Source organism: Podarcis melisellensis, assembly GCF_964234715.1.
Source record: "Podarcis melisellensis genome assembly, chromosome: 4".
Classification (NCBI taxonomy): domain Eukaryota; kingdom Metazoa; phylum Chordata; class Lepidosauria; order Squamata; family Lacertidae; genus Podarcis; species Podarcis melisellensis.
In genome coordinates, this window is record NC_138531.1 from 97,987,076 (window position 1) to 98,006,947 (window position 19,872).

The following is a 19,872-nucleotide window of genomic DNA, read 5'->3' on the forward strand; positions in this document are numbered from 1 at the left end:
TGAATGCCAACTAAGCAGTCTGGTCCAGGACCGCAGTTAAGTTTGTACGCATTAAGGGACAGAAAATAATTGAGAGTGATAAGGATGTGCTTATCTATCTCTACAATAACTTCATCTTTAGAAAACCCCTAAATGACAGAGAAAATGAAGAAGACATATAAATTCCACCTTTTATTTTTTTGCAAGAAAGTAAGTAAGTATTGCTTGTTCTGTTAAAAAAACCAGAAGAATTTAGCCAGGGGATTACTGCAAGAGCAATGCATGCAGTTACATCCCATCTCTTTGAACCACCTCCCACAGCAACTGTTTCCCAGGGCTCAACCTCTGTGCTGCACTGCCATTATTTAAATACTTCCGCCAAGCAAGGGAACTGCCCTTTGTGCAAAGCTGGCTCTTGTCAGCTTGTGGTTTGATGCTGTTTCTGTCTTCTGAGCAGCTCTGCCATCCTCTGCTTCTCGTGTTCCATCATGCAATCCTTGAAGCTCTTCACCTGCTCCTGGCACTTGCGCCAGTCCTGGTGTTCAGCCATGCACTCCTGCACCGCATAGTGGAAGGAGGCGCAACCGGTGCGGGAGATCATTTTGTCGAAGGGGTCTTCCTCTTCCTCCTCCGCTTCGGGCTTCCGGTTCCAGTTGTGACCCGAAGGGTTGGCACTTGACATCCTGGTGGATCTGCGGCGAAGATGAGAGAGAAGGAAATGGGCATTAAAAAAAAGGAGAGAAGGGAAAGAGATCGCCCTGGTGTCATTACAGTTGATTGAACAGTAAACATCCATATAGTTAAAGCTGTGGTTTTCCCAGTAGTGATGTATGGAAGTGAGAGCTGGACCATAAAGAAGGCTGATCGCCAAAGAATCAATGCTTTTGAATTATGGTGCTGGAGGAGACTCTTGAGAGTCCCACAGACTGCAAGAAGATCAAACCTCTCCATTCCTAAGGAAATCAGCCCTGAGTGCTCACTGGAAGGACAGATCCTGAAGCTGAGGCTCCAATACTTTGGCCACCTCATGAGAAGAGAAGACTCCCTGGAAAAGACCCTGATGTTGGGAAAGATGGAGGGCGCAAGGAGAAGGGACGACAAAGGACGAGATGGTTGGACAGTGTTCTTGAAGCTACCAGCATGAGTTTGACCAAACTGCGGGAGGCAGTGGAAGACAGGAGGGCCTGGTGTACTCTGGTCCAGGGAGTCACAAAGAGTCGGACATGACTAAACAACAACAACACTAAAGACTTGGAGCTGGATAAAGGCATTTTATAAAAGCAGTACAATGTCTCTTATCCTCTTAAACATAAAATAATGCAGAGTTTTATTCACATTTCTGAAAGTAATCAGGGAAGGGCCATATGATTAGTAGATTAAGATTGCAGTCCTAACCCCATTTACCTGGGAATATGCCCTATTGAATTCAATAGGACTGAGTAAACATGGTTAGCAATGTGCTGTGTGTTTTGTGACCTGAAATGCAGCCCTACTTTCTCTTTGTCAGCTCTTTTTATTGTTTATTGAGTTTATATACTGCCCTATACCCAGAGGTCTCGGGGCGGTTCACAGAAATGACAACATATATACCGTAATCAGAATAAAAACAGCTACCCAATAACACCCGCCCCCCCCGAAAAGAACCACATTTTGAAAGGGTATAGGATGTCAAACAGATCAACCAAAGCTCTTAGGTAAAGGGAAAAGGACCCCTGACCATTAGGTCCAGTCGTGGCTGACTCTGGGGTTGCAGCGCTCATCTCGCTTTACTGGCCGAGGGAGCCGGCGTACAGCTTCTGGGTCATGTGGCCGGCAGGACTAAGCCGCTTCTGGCGAACCAGAGCAGCGCACGGAAAGCTCTAAGCCGGTAGTTATCGTTAGGCCCTATACTAGGCTTCCTCAACCTCGGCCCTCCAGATGTTTTTGGCCTACAACTCCCATGATCCCTAGCTAGCAGGACCAGTGGTCAGGGATGATGGGAATTGCAGTCTCAAAACATCTGGAAGGCTGAGGTTGAGGAAGCCTGCCCTAAACCCAGAGATCTCAGGGCAGTTCACAACATAATATAAAAAACACAAAATACATCCTAAAAATAAGAACAGAAACAAACCAATCATCCGCCCAGCCACAACACATTTAAAAGGGCGTCGGATATGGTTATTTTGCCTTATGAATGGAGGGAATGAGAAAGAAGATGGGAGCACTGTGCATAGCTGTCAACGTTTCCTTTTTTAAAAGGGAAATTCCCTTATTCCGAATAGGATTCCTCGCAAGAAAAGGGGAAAGTTGACAGCTATGCCACAGTGTCTTTTGCATGTGCAATATACTGAATTTGCCACACTTTGCATTCAAAGGCCGTAGTTTCTTTCTCCCCCACTTTCCTGACAATTCTCCTGGATTACTAAAGTCAAAAGTAATGACTGAAGCTTTTCCGGCAAGTTGATGTGAAGAAACTTCACTTGCGGATCCTTAGGCTGACTCCGCTTTCTACATCATCCGGAGAACTTGTCTTAATTATAAATAGCCTTCCTGCAGGAGGAGATGGGGGACCCGCTCCTCTGATACTCCTGGACGGCTATATAACCTTACTCAATGAATGTTAGAATGATGTCGGATAGAAATTAAGTGGTTTCCAGCTGTAATGCTTTAAGAGAATATGGGAAGAAGAAGAAAAGGGTTTAGAAATAGGCTAAAATTTATTAATAAGGATTTGCTGAACTAATAATTTGAATTGGAATACAAAAAAGGGAGGTATGAGGAGGTCTGGGAAATAAGTTAATGAAAAATAAGCCATGGAAATTTTATGTGTTTTTAATTATTTTTGTTTTTGTATTTTTGTTATTTTTTTCTTTGTCTTTTTACTTTTTGATCTTTATTGTATTATTATTGAAAACCTTAATAAATATTCTTAAAAAAAATAAATATATAACCTTACTCGAGAGGAGTCTTTGGCGAGGTGCTCTGCGGAGAGAGGCCAAGCACGCGCGAGCTACGCGGAAATGACGCCGCCGCTGCCGCTCCGGTCTCCCATCCGAAAGCTGTCCGGGGCTGAGCCTGCTTAGCTTCCCGCGCGCGCCGCGCGCCCCGCCCACCGAGCTACGCAGGCAAAAAAAGAAGACACCGCCCGCCCACCCACGCCCGCCCGGCTCCCCTCGGCCTTGGGCTCCCCTGAGGCCTCCGAGCGGGCCAAGCTGCTTCCCTGGTGGGCGGCGCCCGGGCCTTCCGGGGGGAGGGCAGCGGGATGCGCTTTCCGGGGCGGGTCCCCGGGCAAGATGGCGGCGGTGGTGCGGATCCAGAGCGACTGGGACCAGGTGCTGAGGTGGGCGAGAGGGCCTCTTCTGCGGGGGCGCCTGAAGTGTCGGCACCTCCTGCCGCCCCCCCCGTTTTCAGTGCCCCCCTCAACCTCTGCTCCCCCCATGACACCTTGCCCTCATTTTCAGTGCCCCCTCAAACCTATCTAGTGCTCTGCCCCCCATTCCAGTTCCTCCTCAAACTTACCTCTTCTCCTTACTTTGCCCCCAAGTTTCAGTGCCCCCCTCAAACTTATCTCTGCTCCCCCCAGGACCCCTCGCCCCCATTTTCAGTGCCCCCCTCGAACATGGCTATTTTCCTCCCTCACCCCTCCATTTTCAAAGCTCCCTCAAACTGTCTCTCTTGTTCCCCCATTTCAGTGCCCCCTCAATCTTGTCTCTCCCCCCCCAGCCCCTCATTTTCAGTGCCCCCTCAAACTTGCCTTTTCCCTCCCCCATTTTCAATGCTCCCTCAAACATGTCTCTCTTGTTCCCCCTTGACACCCCCATTACAATTCCCCCCTCAAACTTGTCTTTTCTCCCCCCCAGCCCCTCATTTTCAGTGCCCCCCTCAAACTTTGCTTTTTTCCTCCCTTGCCCCTCCATTTTCAGTGCCCCCTCAAACTGTCTTCTCCCCCCTTGTCCCTCATTTTCAGTGCCCCCTCAAACTTGCCTTTTCCCTCCCCCATTTTCAATGCTCCCTCAAACATGTCTCTCTTGTTCCCCCTTGACACCCCCATTACAATTCCCCCCTCAAACTTGTCTTTTCTCCCCCCCAGCCCCTCATTTTCAGTGCCCCCCTCAAACTTTGCTTTTTTCCTCCCTTGCCCCTCCATTTTCAGTGCCCCCTCAAACTGTCTTCTCCCCCCTTGTCCCTCATTTTCAGTGCCCCCTCAAACTTGCCTTTTCCCTCCCCCATTTTCAGTGCCTCCTCAAACATGTCTCTTCTTGACCCCCATTTCAGTGCTCCCCTCAAACTTGTCTCTTCCCCACCTCCTTGTCCCCCATTTTCAGCGCCCCCTCAGATAAATCTCTCCTCCCCCCCTTGAACTTTCACTTCTTTTTCAGCCCTCTTCACATCACCTGCTTGCTGGTGGTCCTTTCAGCAGTCATTCTCCCCACCTCAAAGTAGGAGCAGACCATTCATGGGGCTCCAGGAGTTGGGTTTCCATCTTGGGCTCACCTTTTTGAGTCAAGCACAAAGGAGCCTGCCTGCCTGCCTTCGCCATCCTTTGCCCCCCACCCCTCGAGGTTTTTTTCCCCTTCCAGAAGGGTTGCCTGCTTTGACTTGAAAGGTCTAGCCCATTTTCTTTCACTGCCCTCTCCTTGGGTATGGTGCCAAGGTGCTCCCATTATCTGCCCTCCACCATCTGTCATTTGCAACCTCCCTCCTCCCACCCCAAATTTTTTTTGGGGGGGTTGTCCCTTAAATGCTCTCCAGCTCCCCCAAATACTTCAGCCTGCATTAAATAATAATAATAATGAAGAAATGAGCCCTCCCTCCTCTTTAGCCTTGCATGAACTCAATAGCTGCTCCTTTCCAAACTTCCATCTACTTCGGTTTCATTAATGTATAACCCCAAAATTTTGCACCCCCTTCAAACGGATGCCAATGTTTTGTGCTCATTTTGGCCTGTGAACCCTGTGTCTTGTGCTTCCCCACAAACTGAGTAATTGACACAGGAAACAGGTTGCAAGTTAACACCCCCAAATCCAACGTCCTCTGATCCCCTCCAAACTGATGCCAAGTGAGCATCTGATCCTTCATGCTAGGGATAGCCAACATGGTACCTTCTGATGTCGTTGGATCACAACTTCCCTCAGCCCTAGCTAGCAAAGTCAGTGGTACGGGACGATGGGAGATGTAGCCTAGCAACATTTGGAGGGCACCATGTTGACTGTCCCTGCTTTATGCTAACTGGAGTTTCTCATCTTTGCAGGAAGAATGAGGAGCAGGCTTGGCTAAGCTGCAGCAGCCCAGGTGAACAAGAAGAGTCCTCTGTCCCTTTTGTGGTGATAATGTACAGTTCCATTCTCTTTGTGTCCAACCAGCTCTCTCTCCACACTTTAGCTTAAGCACCAAGTTCTGAAATTCTGCCAATATTCAGAGTTAGAGAGGCTTGGCTTTTCCACCAGCTAATGCCATTTGTGAAGCAGAAATAACAAATTTATTTTTTAAACAAGCCAAAATCAGTTTTAGATGAAAGTACTACGGACAAAAAACTTCAGAATTATAAGCCATTGGTACTTGGTGAACAAGTGTGTTAAGACTATAACAAGCCTCGTTTTCTGATTTTCTCTTATTTGATTACTGTTTATTTATGTTAGTTTGCTACAAGTGGGAGTCGAATAATAAACCCGACAGAGAACTGTTTGTGAATCATTAACTAAAAGTGGATCACATTTGTCTCTCGCTAGAGGAACTCCTGTTGAAGGTCTCCATTAAAAATAAAACCTAAATAGATAAGGATGGCTTTATAAAGTACTGTCTAAAGTATTTAACACCTTTTAAGTCTTTCGTTTGTGTTTTTTGCATGCTGTAGGAAAACCTACTTTGTATGGTAATCTGACTTGTCAGGGGGTGAGCTCAGATGGAATTCCTGAAGTTGTAGCCTCTGAAGGATTTGTTGTCAGTGAAATAACTAAGGTACGGTCACTTCCGTCTATGGGGTTGAAGGGCAAACTAGTGGCTCGTAGCAAGAACTAAGATAACTCTATGGTTTTCTATGTCAGATTTATAATCTGAACTTGATCTGGATTAAATTGAGGTGGGGGGATACGGGATGTTATTTTGAGGAGGATGGTGTCCTATGCAGATTACACATAACATACATCCATGAGTAGCACTGAATTCACAAGAAACTGCTATGTGGAAGTGCCCTCTGTCATAACTGCATTTTTTTATTTGTTGGATTTATATTGTGCCTTCTGACTGTCACAGCCCCAGTTCAGATTACTGTATTATATTTTATGGGTTTGGGCTTCTACTGGAGGAATAAAATGCTCTCTGGTGGCCTTAGAGCAACTTAGAGCTCATTTTCTTAAACATTAATATTTTTTCCTCTTGGGGCTCACAGTACAAGGCAACACTCAAAATTACTCATTACTGCAATGGTTTATTTCATATCTATGATATTTAATAGAAACATCCAAAGCAATTGTGGCTACCTGCTTTATTGTCTGGAGTTTCCACCATATTAGTTATTGGGTTTTGTGATGATGGGTCATAATCAGCTTCCAGTAAATGTTATCTTCTCCTTTCTGGTCTACCTACTCCAGAAAAGTCTGCTGGTTTCCTGCCCTCGTGAAAATGCCTCCACCAAATTTCTGGCGCCCTACACAACCTTTTGTAGAATCCATCAAAAAAGCGTAAGTATTTTTACAAAGTGGTTTTTCATAAGATGACTTTAAATGAGGATGCAGCTTCAGTTAATTAAATGAGTTGCAGTGTTCTTCGATAACTTGTCAGTGCTGGGCGTATGTGCTGTGGAAGCTTGCCACAGAAAACAGCTGTACACCACACTACATACACACACTAGTTACAGATGGTACAAGAAGTCTTCTCTCTCTCAGCCCAGAGAGGATTCTTTGCTTCAAAGTCCTTGCTGTGTTAAATTCCACAGCCAAGCTCCATGTGCAGCTTCTTTGAAGTCCTGCAACTCTTCACAAAGTCTTCAGGCTTTCCCACAGTTCCCTCTTCTTCAGACTGTTTCACAATGTCTCACACCTTATCCATCCCACCACATCAAATGCTAAACTCCCAAGTACAAACTTGTCTATATGCTACACAGGTAGGTATGTTCTTCTGTCAGATGAGTGACAGCAGAAATTCAAAGCCATCTCGGGAAGAAGGTGGTCAAGGCTGGGGAGGACATGTCAAGGGGCAGGGGGACTGAGATTTTGTTGCATCATTTGCTCCTAAGGGAGCGTCTCCACCCCTATCGTTCGGCCCGGACACTGAGGTCCAGCTCTGAGGGCGTTCTGGTGGTTCCCTCACTGCTAGGTTACAGGGAACCAGACAGAGGGCCTTCTCGGTGGTGGTGCCCGCCCTGTGGAACGCCCTCCCATCAGATATCAAGGAAATAAACAACTGTCTGACTTTTAGAAGACATCTGAAGGCAGCCATGTTAAGGGAAGTTTTTAATGTTTGATGCTGTATTGTGTTTTTAATATTTTGTTGGGAGCCGGCCAGAGTGGCTGGGGAAGCCCAGCCAGATAGGCAGGGTATAAATAATAAGTTATTATTAATTTATATTTATATTTATATTTATATTTATATTTATTATTATTATTATTATTATTATTATTATTATTATTATTATTATTATTATTATTCCTCCTCCCTATAAGCCCATGCAAGTTCAAAATGGTTTTTGCCTGCTATTTTATGCACAGTTGTATATCATCTGTATTAGAGGTACTCAAAAACCTGGCAACCATTTTTGATTGTTTAACTATTTGATTTGATCTTTTATATGTCTCCTTGAATAGCCTATGTTTTACAAATTGGCAGTTTAATTATATCGAATAGAGATTTCTCAATAAATTCATTAGCCTATACATCGAATTACATTAGTAATACATGGACTGAACTGTATAACATGCCAGTGTCCATGCCAGTGCCCATCAATATTTCACTTTTCTAGATTGTGGTCATTTATTCATTTTCTCTTCCTCTCCATCTTAGATTACTTGCCTTGACATTTCTAGTGGCGGAGGACTTGGAGTATCAGCCAGTGCTGATGGAGCTATGAAAATTTGGCAGGCTGCTAATGGAGAAATAAGAGTAAGACCAGTATTGAGGTTGAAATTTGCCTTTAAGAAACCTGCAGTCTAAATCCTTGAATGTTGAACTAATCCCTGCCCCCCTCAAACTGCTGTTCAAACTCCAGAGTTTTAATAGTCGTTTGATATCATTGAGAGAGAGAGAGAGAGAGAGAGAGAGAGAGAGAGAGAGAGAGAGAAACAACACGATAAATCTTAAGTGCATGTGCATACCTGTGAGTGCACCTGTGGATCGTGGCAAGGAAGTTGTTTCTGATATTTAACCTAACCCTCCTTTCCTGTAATGTATTATTGCTGCATGTTCTGTCTTCTCAGTGGGTAGAGAAATCCATTCCCCCCCTACTTCTTTCCATAAAGGAATTGGGATCTGGTCTCCTTACCATGTTGAGGATCATCTGACTTCCATGTCACAACACGGGATAAAAATCAGTTCAGGAAGTCAACTATTATCTTACTTCTGATCCACCCCCTTCCGCCTGACTGCTTTCTGTATAATGAGTTTTCTAACAGTGGCCCAACTCTCACTGTGATGCTCACCCTATGTCTGGACTACAGTTTCAGGTAGCGGGTAGAGTCTCACAAAGAGAAATATATTGGGGGAAAGGCTAGACTATGAAACTTCTTTCTGACATGCTAGTTGATGTAGGTTTTTGTTTTGTTTTTTAAATCAAGATCCCACCTGCAGTCTTAAGTTGATGCAAGTTTAGCATCTTAGTGAGAAACATAGCTGTCAACTTTTCCCTTTTCTTGCGAGGAATCCTATTCGGAATAAGGGAATTTCCCTTAAAAAAATGGGAAACGTTGACAGCTATGATGAGAAATAGGTCTGCTGTGACCTGGAAATCTCAGGCATATGTGTACCTTGTTTGGGCAGCTGGCCTAGATTTAATTACCCTTGATTCTGGTTTTAGGATACTTCCAGAACCTCAGTGTTATAATCTCTGTAAAGAAACAAAATAGATGATGACAATCTAGGATGCAGTGATGTCATGGAGGCCGTGTAGCCAGCCAGTGTGCTTGGCAAATAAGATGGCTGTTGCTAAGTAACAAGGCAGAGGATGAGATGAGGCTTTTAACTAGCTTTCAATTCTTTTGTCTTCCCAGAGATGTCTGGAAGGCCACGTCTACGATGTGAATTGCTGCAGATTTTTCCCGTCAGGCATTGTGGTCCTGAGTGGGGGGATGGATGCCCGGCTAAAGATCTGGTCTGCGGAAGATGCCAAATGCGTGGTAACATTTCAGGGTCACAAAGCAGGTACAGGAAATTGGCAACTGAAATAAATGCAGTTGTAATAGCAGCTGAAGTTGAGTTAAGCTCCAGGCTGGAGAAAAAGGCCAGTGTTTCTCTTTTGTGGCTGGGCTGATAAGGTGTTCTGAGCACCTCTGCAGCTCACCACCTAAACGAACTTGGAGGACAAGGGCAGTTGTACCTGGTAGATTGTAAAGATGGCTCCCACTCTACTCTCCAGTTCCAGACTTTGAGGGGAGGAAGTCAGCATGGGATGGTCCCTGCCCCTCGCGCATATGCACAATGTGAGGTCAGGGATAAAGGCATTGGCAGGACCCTGGTGAATACAAGCTAGCTGTCAGCCAAAAACTCCTGATCATCTGTCCTGAAAAGCTCAAAGTTACAGATTGCCAAAATTATTCAAATTCACCGTACGTACACAGTTATCAGAGCCAGCTGTCTCTTGCTGGAGAGATTTACCACAGCAGAATTGAGCAGATACAAGAATTTGTAGGTTGGATTTCTTTTGTTTTATACGTAAATGTATCAGCAGCTGTGGACAGCTGCGTCTATTAGAATTAATGGTGTTATTGGAAAAGAGTGAATGCTCTTCCTTGCTTGTTTCACAAAGGCATTTTGTTGGCCACTGTAGGAATAGGATGCTAGACTAGATGGGCCATTGGCCTGATCCAGCAGACCTCTTAAGATCTTATGTTCACTTGTAATCATTTGCTCTTGACCTATTAGAGCTAAGTGCTAACACAGTATGGGATTTTGCAATTGTACAAAAAAAAAAAAGACATTTGAGGCCCCAGATATCTGAGATTAGACTGGATTTTCATCTAAACTAGGCTCACATCCACACCATACATTGAAAGCACATGGCTTCCACCTAAGTATCTTGAGAACTGTATCTTACCCTTCACAGAGCTACAATTCCCAGCACCCTTAACAAACTGCAGTTCCCAGGATTCTTTAGGGGGAAGCCACACGTTTGAAATGTATAGTGTGGTTGTCACCTAGATGAGCTGGCAAATCTTCAACCTCATAAGACGATCCGGATGGTTGCCAGATTCTGTGTACAGATCTGTAGGCACAGACCATCCCCCGACTCAAACTAGTTCGTGAAGAAAATCCCCAAACTCAGTTCCATGGGTGACTCTGGGTCATACCTATGCGGTAGCTTATCTTAAAGTTTTAAGTGTCTATATGCTTACCGCATTTATAAATTTTAAATTTATTGTTGTACATTGTTTTAACTGTTGTTTTCTTTCTGGGATTGTACCCCCAAGTGTGTTTTATAAGCTGGTCTCCGACTGTAATAAATTATCTATCTATCTATCATCCATCTATCTATCTTCAACTTTCTCTTTGGTTCTCTGAGGCTGACTTAGCTGTTGACTCCTTGCTTTTTCCTTGTGGTGTGCTTTGGTCAGGATTATGGCGCGCCGGGGTGGGGGGATTGTGTCAGAGAGTTAGACTTCTTCAGATAGACTTCTTTTCGCTTTCCCATGAGCGCTTCCTTTGCCGTCCTGCAGGAATTCTGGACACAGCCATTGTGGATCGGGGAAGAAACGTGGTCTCAAGCTCTCGGGATGGCACTGCCCGCCTCTGGGACTGCGGGACATCGTCCTGCCTGGGTGTTGTCGCAGATTGCGGCTCTCCAGTCAATGGTGTCGCTTTGGGTGAGGCCGACAACACCTTAAACTTGGGCTCTCCCGAAAAAATACCTAGTAAGTTAACAACATTAGGCAAGCGTTCTCTTCTTTAAAAAAAAAAAAAAAAAGCAGAGGCACGTTTTATGGTCATAAAGTCATGCCAAAAAGTTGCACACCTGAAAATAACTCCAGGTTTTATTTTGGCTGTAATTCATTGCTGGGAGAGCGGAGGATGTTTTGTATTGGCTGATTAGGCAGGGCCAGGCCAGCAGGGGAGGAGCTATAATAATAATAATAATAATAATAATAATAATAATAATAATAATTAATAATTTATTATTTATACCCCGCCCATCTGGCTGGGCCTACCCAGCCACTCTGGGCGGCTTCCATAGAAACCAAAAATACAGTAAAATATCACACGTTTAAAACTTCCCTGAACAGGGCTGCCTTAAGATGTCTTCTGAATGTCAGGTAGTTGTTTATCACTTTGACATCTGCTGGAAGGGCGTTCCACAGGGCAGGCGCCACTACCGAGAAGGCCCTCTGCCTGGTTCCCTGTAGCTTTGCTTCTCGCAATAAGGGAACCGCCAGAAGGCCCTCGCGCTGGACCTCAGCGTCCGGGCAGAATGATGGGGGTGGAGACGCTCCTTCAGGTATACTGGACCGAGGCCGTTTAGGGCTTTCAAGGTCAGCACCAACACTTTGAATTGTGCTCGGAAACGTACTGGGAGCCAATGTAGGTCTTTCAAGACTGGTGTTATGTGGTCTCGGCGGCCGCCAAGTGGCACTATAGCCCTGTGCCACTGCCCTTTGAGCACAGGAGAACCCAGGTTCAGCTCAATGCAGTTTAGCCCTGCATTGGCCATGTTTACAATATTGGGCTCAGTCAGACTTGCCCAACCTGGTTCTGTCTCTCCAGCTGCTTTGGACTACAGTTCCGACCAGCCCCAGCCAGCACGGCCTTGCAAGCTGCGGCTTAAGGAGGTTGGTAGTTCAATAACATCTAGAGCAGGCACGTCCAACTCACAAGAGACTGCAGTCTACTCCCAGTATAAAAATTATGGAAGTGATCTACCCATGAAGGGGGAGGGTGGGATGCCAAGGTTGTTGACCTTTTAGGGTGGGAGCAATCCAAAGTTGTTGATTTTTTTTAGGAGAGGAATTTGCTCACCTAAAAAAACAATGCAGTGCTGACAGATACTTTAATTTTCTAACCCATTTGACGCATTGGACTAACACAGTGGCAGAGCAGGGGGGCGGAGAATTCCCTTGCATTGCTTTTCACTTCCGCCAATATAGAGGGATCGACCTCTCGATCACGGTCGACCGGTTAGACATCCCTGATCTAGAGGGCTCCAGATCTGGGGGAAAGCTGGTAGACCAGTCCTCCAGCTCAGTATAAACAGAGCTTCATATGACAAGTGTAATAATTAAAATATATTAAAGATAAGGCAGAAGGGTAACATTGATGCTGACCTGTTAACTTTTTATGGAGAGGTTTGTGGTCCAACTTTGTTTAAAAATAAAGACATCACCTTGCCAACAATGGTCCGTATAGTAAAAGCTATGGTTTTCCCAGTAGTGATGTATGGAAGTGAGAGCTGGACCATAAAGAAGGCTGATCGCCAAAGAATTGATGCTTTTGAATTCTGGTGCTGGAGGAGACTCTTGAGAGTCCCATGGACTGCAAGAAGATCAAACCGATCCATTCTGAAGGAAATCAGCCCTGAGTGCTCACTGGAAGGACAGATCCTGAAGCTGAGGCTCCAATACTTTGGCCACCTCATGAGAAGAGAAGACTCCCTGGAGAAGATCCTGATGTTGGGAAAGATGGAGGGCACAAGGAGAAGGGGACTGCAGAGGACGAGATGGCTGGACAGTGTTCTTGAAGCTACCAGCATGAGTTTGACCAAACTGAGGGAGGCAGTGGAAGACAGAAGTGCCTGGTGTGCTCTGGTCCATGGGGTCAGGAAGAATCGGACACGACTAAATGACAACATATATTCCTTCAATCAAATGAAGTTTGAAAAAGCATACTGAGAGCAAGGACAACCTTATGCACACCTATGTATGCACTCACTCATTCCTTCTCACTCCCTACCGTTCAAAAAAATACGTTGTCAATCTTTGACCATAGCATCTGGGTATAAACACACTGCGCTTAGTGAGCAGAACTGAAGGGGCAAATTCAACTCACTAGGTTTGGTCATTCACGTGTCTGTCCTGTTCCAAATACACGAAAAACAGAGTGTTGCTTCGGGAACATTTCTCCTAGTTTGGCTCACTTCCGACAATGTGGAGCAGGGATTAGGGAGGTTCTGAATCTGGGATGGCAGGGAAGTAAAATAGGCAAGGGTCCCTATATAAAAATCAACCATGTAAGACGCAAACATGGCTGCTCCCATCACCCCTAGTTTGACCATGTTTCTGGCCTTTAACAAACAACAAGGTGAGCAGCTGCTAACCCTAACCATGTTTCTTTCTAAACACAGGTGAGCGTGAAATCGGAACAGAAGGGAAACTCCTGTTGTTGGCTCGAGAGGATAAAAAGCTGCAAGGGGTGGGGTTGCATAGCAGGCAGCCGGTAAGATATCACCATGACCATGTTTAATGTTGCCTTTTCTGCTGTTATCTGTTTTGAGCCTATCGGCCGACACACAATGCAACAACACAGCCATCGAAGCTGACGGGGAAGATTTGGAATCGCTGTGATGATTTGTTCCAAAAGGACTGGGGCAAATTTATACTCTATATGAAAGAAAATTGCAAACGGTTGAATACGTTTGTAGGTTTAAGTTGAAATGTTTGGTAATGGGAAACTAAGGAGCTGATTTACTTATAAGTAGGTGATTGTTAAAAGATCGATTCAAGGTAAAAAAGGTGAATTTAGGATTGTGGAGAAATTGGTAATGAGATATGGAAGTCTGCTAGAGGGAAGGAAGGAGGTCAATGCTTTATTTAAGCAATGTCTTAAGTCATGAATTATTATTTTTTGATATTGAAATGTAATAAAATATGAAAAACTTAATAAAAATTAAATTTTTAAAAAATGCAACAACCCAGCCAGATCTACCTCTGGTCAGGCCAGTTAGGAACATGCTTTTTTCAACAGAAATTTCAACTGCCGTTTTTCCTAGCTGCGCTCTTTCTCTCTCTCTCTTTCAGAGTAGCATCGCGATATCCTTTTCATTCCCTCTTGCTTGTTTCCTCCTCAGGTTTTTCTGTTTGTTGGCTCGGATGCATTTAATTGCTGCACGTTCCTCTCCAACATCTACCTCCTTGGCGGCACGCAAGATGGAAATATATACCAGCTGGATGTGCGAAACACCAAGTGAGTAGCATTGAAGGGCAGCTATTAACGTGGCCTCAGGAGCATCGTTGCTGCTGCCCATGTTACTCCAGTCATGCATGTCACTGGGGAAGGGCTGTAAGCTCAGTGGCAGAACCTCTACCGAAAGCCCTGGGTTCAAATCTCAGTGGCTGTGGCGATCACACAGGGTCCCCGGACGTTTCACTGTCTAGTGATCCCTGTGCCACCACTTTATTTCTCGCTGCCACCACCCAGGCCCTACCTGGTACAATACTGAGTCCATTCAGGGTTAAATTGAAACATAAACTTCTGTTTATTTATTGCAGTTTAACAAGCGTGTGGTTTCATAAACAGTATCGGTCTATTACATTCATGGGGTGCCTATCCAGACCTATAACTTCCGCTACCTGCTGTCACTCGCTAAACCACCTCTCAGATATTGACTTGTCTTCCTAGTTCCTAACTGTTCCTGACTCAGCCTATGTCACTACACTAGCTCAACCTGCCCACAGACTCTATCCCAATTCACTCCCACTCCAACCAACCACCCAACTCCTAACAAACTCCCCCCTTCGACCCCTCCCAGAGCTGGTTTTATAGTCCCTCTAACTCCACCCCTGGGTTCTGATTGGGTAACCTGTTTAACTATTTCGCCTCCAGCACTCTCATATGTTAACGTCACAGTGGTATCTCGAGGTAAGAGTAGGAGAGACTCCCTGCTTGAAACCCTGGAAAGCTCCTGCCAGTCAGTGTAAGCAATATAGAGCTAGGTGGACCCGTGATCTGGCTCTGATTCAAGGCAGCTTCTTATGCTCCCTATACAACATGGCCCAGTTTATTTCTCTCTTTAAGAATTCTGACAAACTTGTTATAGTGTGACTCTTTGTGATAAAAGTTCCTGCTGCTCTCTCTAGGGCTCCAGTTCGTGTTGTCCATAGATCAGGAGCACCAGTTCTTTCTCTGCTCCCTTTTAAAGATGGATTTATTGCCAGCCAAGGTAGCGCTCCTCTTTTCTTTCACTTGCCGAGTTAGCATCCGTCTTGTCTTGGGAGACAATGGAGGAGGGCGCATGGGGGGGGGGAGTCAAATTGTTGGAACCATTAACGGACCCTCCTGAATTTCTTGCACCGTGAGTTCTCAGCTGTTAAGAAGTAGTCACTACAGTCAAACCTCGGTTCCCGAACAGCTCCATTTAGAACATTTTGGGTCCCAAACACTGAAAACCCAGAAGTAAATGTTCCGGTTTTTGAATGTTTTTCGGAAGCCAAATGGCTTCCAGGCGGGGGTTTTTTTCCCTACATTGATTTTGCCAACCGCTCTTTGATCCTTGGTTGTCAAACGTTTCGGAAATGTCTTCCAGAACAGATTACGTTCAACAACCAAGGTTTGCCTGTATTCTCCATAGACAAAAAGCCTTACAGCACTGCACTTGAGGATCCAACAGGTTTCTCACATTTGATTTCTCAGTATCTTGCTTCGGTGGGTGGGCATCATAATGACATTGGTATGTAGAATGTGAAGGCTTGCTACGTAAACTGCAGTTTCTTGTCTTTCACATGTTCTGCATCTCTTTCCAGGTGATGGAACCTGCTTTATTATGCAGCAAGATCTCGACCATGTGGCTGAGCTCACTGGGCCAGACTGTGACCCCGTATACAAGGTACCGTACCAGGGGAAATGCCCGTCTTGGTCTTGGTCTCGGCAAAGGGAGTTTCTGCCTAGAGAAATCACGGAAATTGCTGCTTAACTCCAGGGAAGAAGGGGAATAGGAAAACTCAGGGAATAAAATTATGATAAAATGTTTAACTTATTATTTTATCATACACGCTCATTCATAGAATCTCAGAATCATAGAATTAGTACAGTTGGGAGGGACCTGAGAGACATCTAGTCCAAACCTCGGCAATGCAGGAATCTCAGATAGATCATACATGACAGATGGCCAAGCCTTATGAGTATGTTTCACCTGGAAAAGAGACTGAGAGGAGATATGATAGCCATTTTCAAATATCTCAAGGGCTGTCATGTGGAAGATGGAGCAAACTAGTTTTCTCCTACTCTGGGGAGTAGGACTCGAACCCGTGGCTTCAAGTTAAAAGGAAGGAGATTCCGACTAAACATACAGTAAGAGCTGTTTGACAGTTTAATAGTCACTTTCAAGAGGTTGTTGACTCCTTCCTCAGAGGTTTTAATGCAGAGTTTCAATGATTTTCGCCCTGTGGCGTTGACACCCATTATAATGAAATGTTTCGAAAAACTGGTGAGGAACCGCATCTTATCTTGTCTGCCAGTGGGACTTGACCCTTACCAGTTTGCGTACAAGGCAAAGAGATCCACAGAGGATGCTGTGGCAATGGCTTTACATGCTGTCCTGACTTGTTTGGAGAAGCAAGGGAACTACGCGAGACTGTTATTTGTAGACTTTAGTTCTGCATTTAATACTATTCTTCCGCATAGATTGGTGCCCAAATTATTAGACCTGGGACTTCCACCATGTTTGTGCAGGTGGATATTAGATTTTCTATCAAACCGTTCCCAAAGGGACAGGTTGGGTTCCCACGTCTCTGCGGATCTCATCACGAATACGGGGACGCCGCAGGGGTGCGTGTTGAGCCCGCTTTTATATACGCTCTATACAGCTGACTGTGCCCCCAAATACCCCAGTAATAAGATCATTACGTTCGCAGATGATACAACGGTGGTTGGTTTAATCATGGCTGGAGAGGGGGAGGCGGCCTATAGGAAGGAAGTTGAGCAGTTGGGGGAGTGGTGCAGGAAAAACAACTTACTCCTTAACTTAAAGAAAACAAAAGAGATCATTGTGGACTTTAGGAAATGTAAATTGAATATTCAGAGTTGGTCTCTAAGGTGCTACTGGACAATTTATTTATTTATTTATTTATTTATTTTATATATTTCTACTGCGTCAGACCAACATGGCTACCTACCTGAATCTTACTTTTAAAAGACATCTGAAGGCAGCCCTGTTTAGGGATGTTTTTAATGTTTAATGGTGTATTGTGTTTTTAATATTCGGTTGGTAGCCGCCCAGAGTGGCTGCAGAAACACGGCCAGATGGGCAGGGTATCAATGTATGTATAATTAATTAATTAATAATAATTATAGTGGGAATATGTGTGGCCAGATCAGAGGAATTACTGTAATTTAACGTAAAATGTTAAGTGTCCTTTGATAGCGTCTATTCTATTCAAAGTACACAGAGAGATCTTTGCCACCAGTAGCTTAAGATGGGGTTCTTCTTCTTTTCATTCATTCATTCAATAAACCACCCTTTATCAAAAGATCCCAGAGCAGTGCACAACAATTAAAAATGCTTTACAGAACATCAATGATAAAAATATAATAAAAAACATGCTGACGGACAGCCTAATAACTGGGAAACCATGCATCTGTCCCTGCTTTATTTATGGATTTAGGTGAGCGTAAAAGGCCGAGATAACAATTAAACCTCCTTAACGCAATACAGATCAGAGCAGGTAAGATTAAACTTCCCAGGCCCTTGCATTGTAAAACAAAAAGCCCTATAACATACATAATATATATATATATACAGATCATAGCATGGGAAGGCGTCAGTGTTAAGGAATGAACTAATCCAGCTTCTTATTTGATTGTAATAATATCACTTCTGAAACCTCTTTTCTTACCGTCTTTTTAGGTAGCCACATGGGAAAAACAGGTGTACACATGTTGCAGAGACGGAATAGTGAGGAGATACCAGCTTTCAGACCTCTGACTTTACGAAAGCCATGAACACTGCGCTATGAATGCTGGACGCACTTCAGGGATTACTTAAACACCTATCTGAAACAAGTCATATATCCGTGTCCCCCGTTTCCAGGACTTTGTATGGTAGTGTGAATGGAGCGCACAGGCGTGAGATGTAGGGACCACGTTGAGACAGCACCCAAGGCCAAGCTGTAGGTAACCTTCCTGCCGAGCGATGTGAACACGGCAGCTCTGAAAGTTTAACGCCGTTTCCCTGCACCAAACAGCACGGAAAGTTTGTTGGGTCGATTGTGCCCTTTTTGTGTTTGCAAAAGTGTTTTTGATATCCACTGTGTGGCTGGTGGTTGTTCCTAAGTGAGGGGAAAGGAGCTGATGTGGGCGAGGAAAAGGGAGGACAGCAGATGTCAGTAGAAAGGGGTGTGTTGCTCAGGCTCGCCTGCTTCTTGTCTTGAGCTGCAAACTGCAGCAACCTTTTGTTCCCATCTCATGCCCTCCTTCCAGAATTACTCCTCTGTGGCAATTCTCACTGCCCACCAGCAAGCAGTCTGCTAGTTGTAAGTTTCCATCTTCAAATAAAGCTGCTTTGATCTCAAGCTGTTTGCCCAATTAAGTTGATTCTCTCGGGATCAGCCCTCGTTGATTTTCTTTTTAATCCTCTTCTCTCACCGTTCTTCGCTTGCCATTCATCTTTGATTCCCAACAACCAATTGCAGAGGGTTATTTTTTGTCATTTGAGGCTCTTGCCAGGCCTCCTTTCATCTTTGACAAGACGAAATTAGGGTTCAGCTCTCTCATCTGACCTCATAACACGGAGCGCAAAAATTACTTTTCAGGAGCTACGCAGGAAGAGCAGCTTGTGGGGTCTATTGCAGTCTGGTGGGGCCGAAACACTCTGTTTTCACTAAGCTATGTTTATACCCTGCCCTATACAAAAGACAAGAGTAGATGACAACAAAATAAAAAGAAACAAAATAGTTAATTCAAATGAAGCAGCTAAAGATATGAGAATTAAATTCTTCAATCTGCCATTATGTTTGCTAGTGCTGACAGGAGTTGGTGGTTAAGCAAGATCTTGCTAAAGGGGCCAAGGCTTCACCACCTGCCGTAACTTAACAAAGACAAAATCGCAACACCAATTCCTGTAACTTCTTTGTTGATGGAGAGAGTAATCAGTCGGGAATCTGATACAAGATGCCAAGGCAGTGGAAGTTGCTCCCAGTATGTGTCACCTCATGGAAGCAGCTTAAGGTCCAAATGGTTTACCATTGTGGAAGATAAGGCTCAGTCAAACAGTTCTGGATATAGATACAGACATACACAGATACATACAAGTATATATGTTCCTCCATATAAATCCTAGCAATTCACTGTACAACACTGGACAGGTAATACCAACAGACTGACAACCCAGACTTACAGAAAGACTACTGAGCTGACATGCATTGAAACCAGATGGGAGACTGAGCACTGGGCTACCATAGCAATTGGCTTGGCCTGCAGGGTACCTACAATTAGCTCATCCACTGAGTGATTTACTCTCATGAATGTTACCACGTCCAGTTACTTCAACATGATCAAGTAAATGTGTTTGAAGTGGAAGACAGGACAGGTCAGAACATTTGTCCGTTTAGCCAGATTTTTATTACTACTACTACTACTACTACTACTACTAATTTATTATTTATACCCCGCCCATCTGGCTGGGCTTCCCCAGCCACTCTGGGCGGTTTCCAACAAAAATATTAAAATACTGTACTACATCAAACATTAAAAGCCTCCCTAAACATGTCTTCTAAAAGTCTGGTAGTTGTTATGCTCTTTGACATCTGGTGGGAGGGCATTCCACAGGGAGGGCGCCACTACCGAGAA

General features: G+C 44.6%; 2 protein-coding genes across 3 annotated transcripts; one reads left to right on the forward strand and one right to left on the reverse strand.

Moving 5' to 3' along the window:
• Nucleotides 1-158: 158 nt before the first annotated feature.
• Nucleotides 159-3,072, reverse strand: COA4 (cytochrome c oxidase assembly factor 4 homolog). 2 transcript variants are annotated; one of them, XM_081910235.1, is made up of 2 exons: nt 2,910-3,072; nt 159-671 (listed from the first exon to the last, which is right to left on the reverse strand). In XM_081910235.1, the coding sequence occupies exon 2, from the start codon at nt 659-661 to the stop codon at nt 398-400; it is 264 nt and encodes an 87-aa protein (XP_081766361.1). In that variant the 5' UTR covers nt 662-671; nt 2,910-3,072; the 3' UTR covers nt 159-397. The 2 variants fall into 2 exon arrangements, with proteins under 2 accessions (XP_081766361.1, XP_081766360.1); XM_081910234.1 differs by having other exon boundaries at nt 2,915-3,071.
• Nucleotides 3,073-3,141: 69 nt separating this feature from the next.
• On the forward strand, nt 3,142-18,596 carry PAAF1 (proteasomal ATPase associated factor 1). Its single transcript, XM_081910136.1, has 12 exons — nt 3,142-3,298; nt 5,210-5,250; nt 5,813-5,916; nt 6,549-6,638; nt 7,957-8,055; nt 9,159-9,309; nt 10,821-11,015; nt 13,436-13,527; nt 14,159-14,274; nt 15,168-15,250; nt 15,831-15,913; nt 17,933-18,596. The coding sequence occupies exons 1-12, from the start codon at nt 3,252-3,254 to the stop codon at nt 18,008-18,010; spliced, it is 1,179 nt and encodes a 392-aa protein (XP_081766262.1). The 5' UTR covers nt 3,142-3,251; the 3' UTR covers nt 18,011-18,596.
• Nucleotides 18,597-19,872: the final 1,276 nt, after the last annotated feature.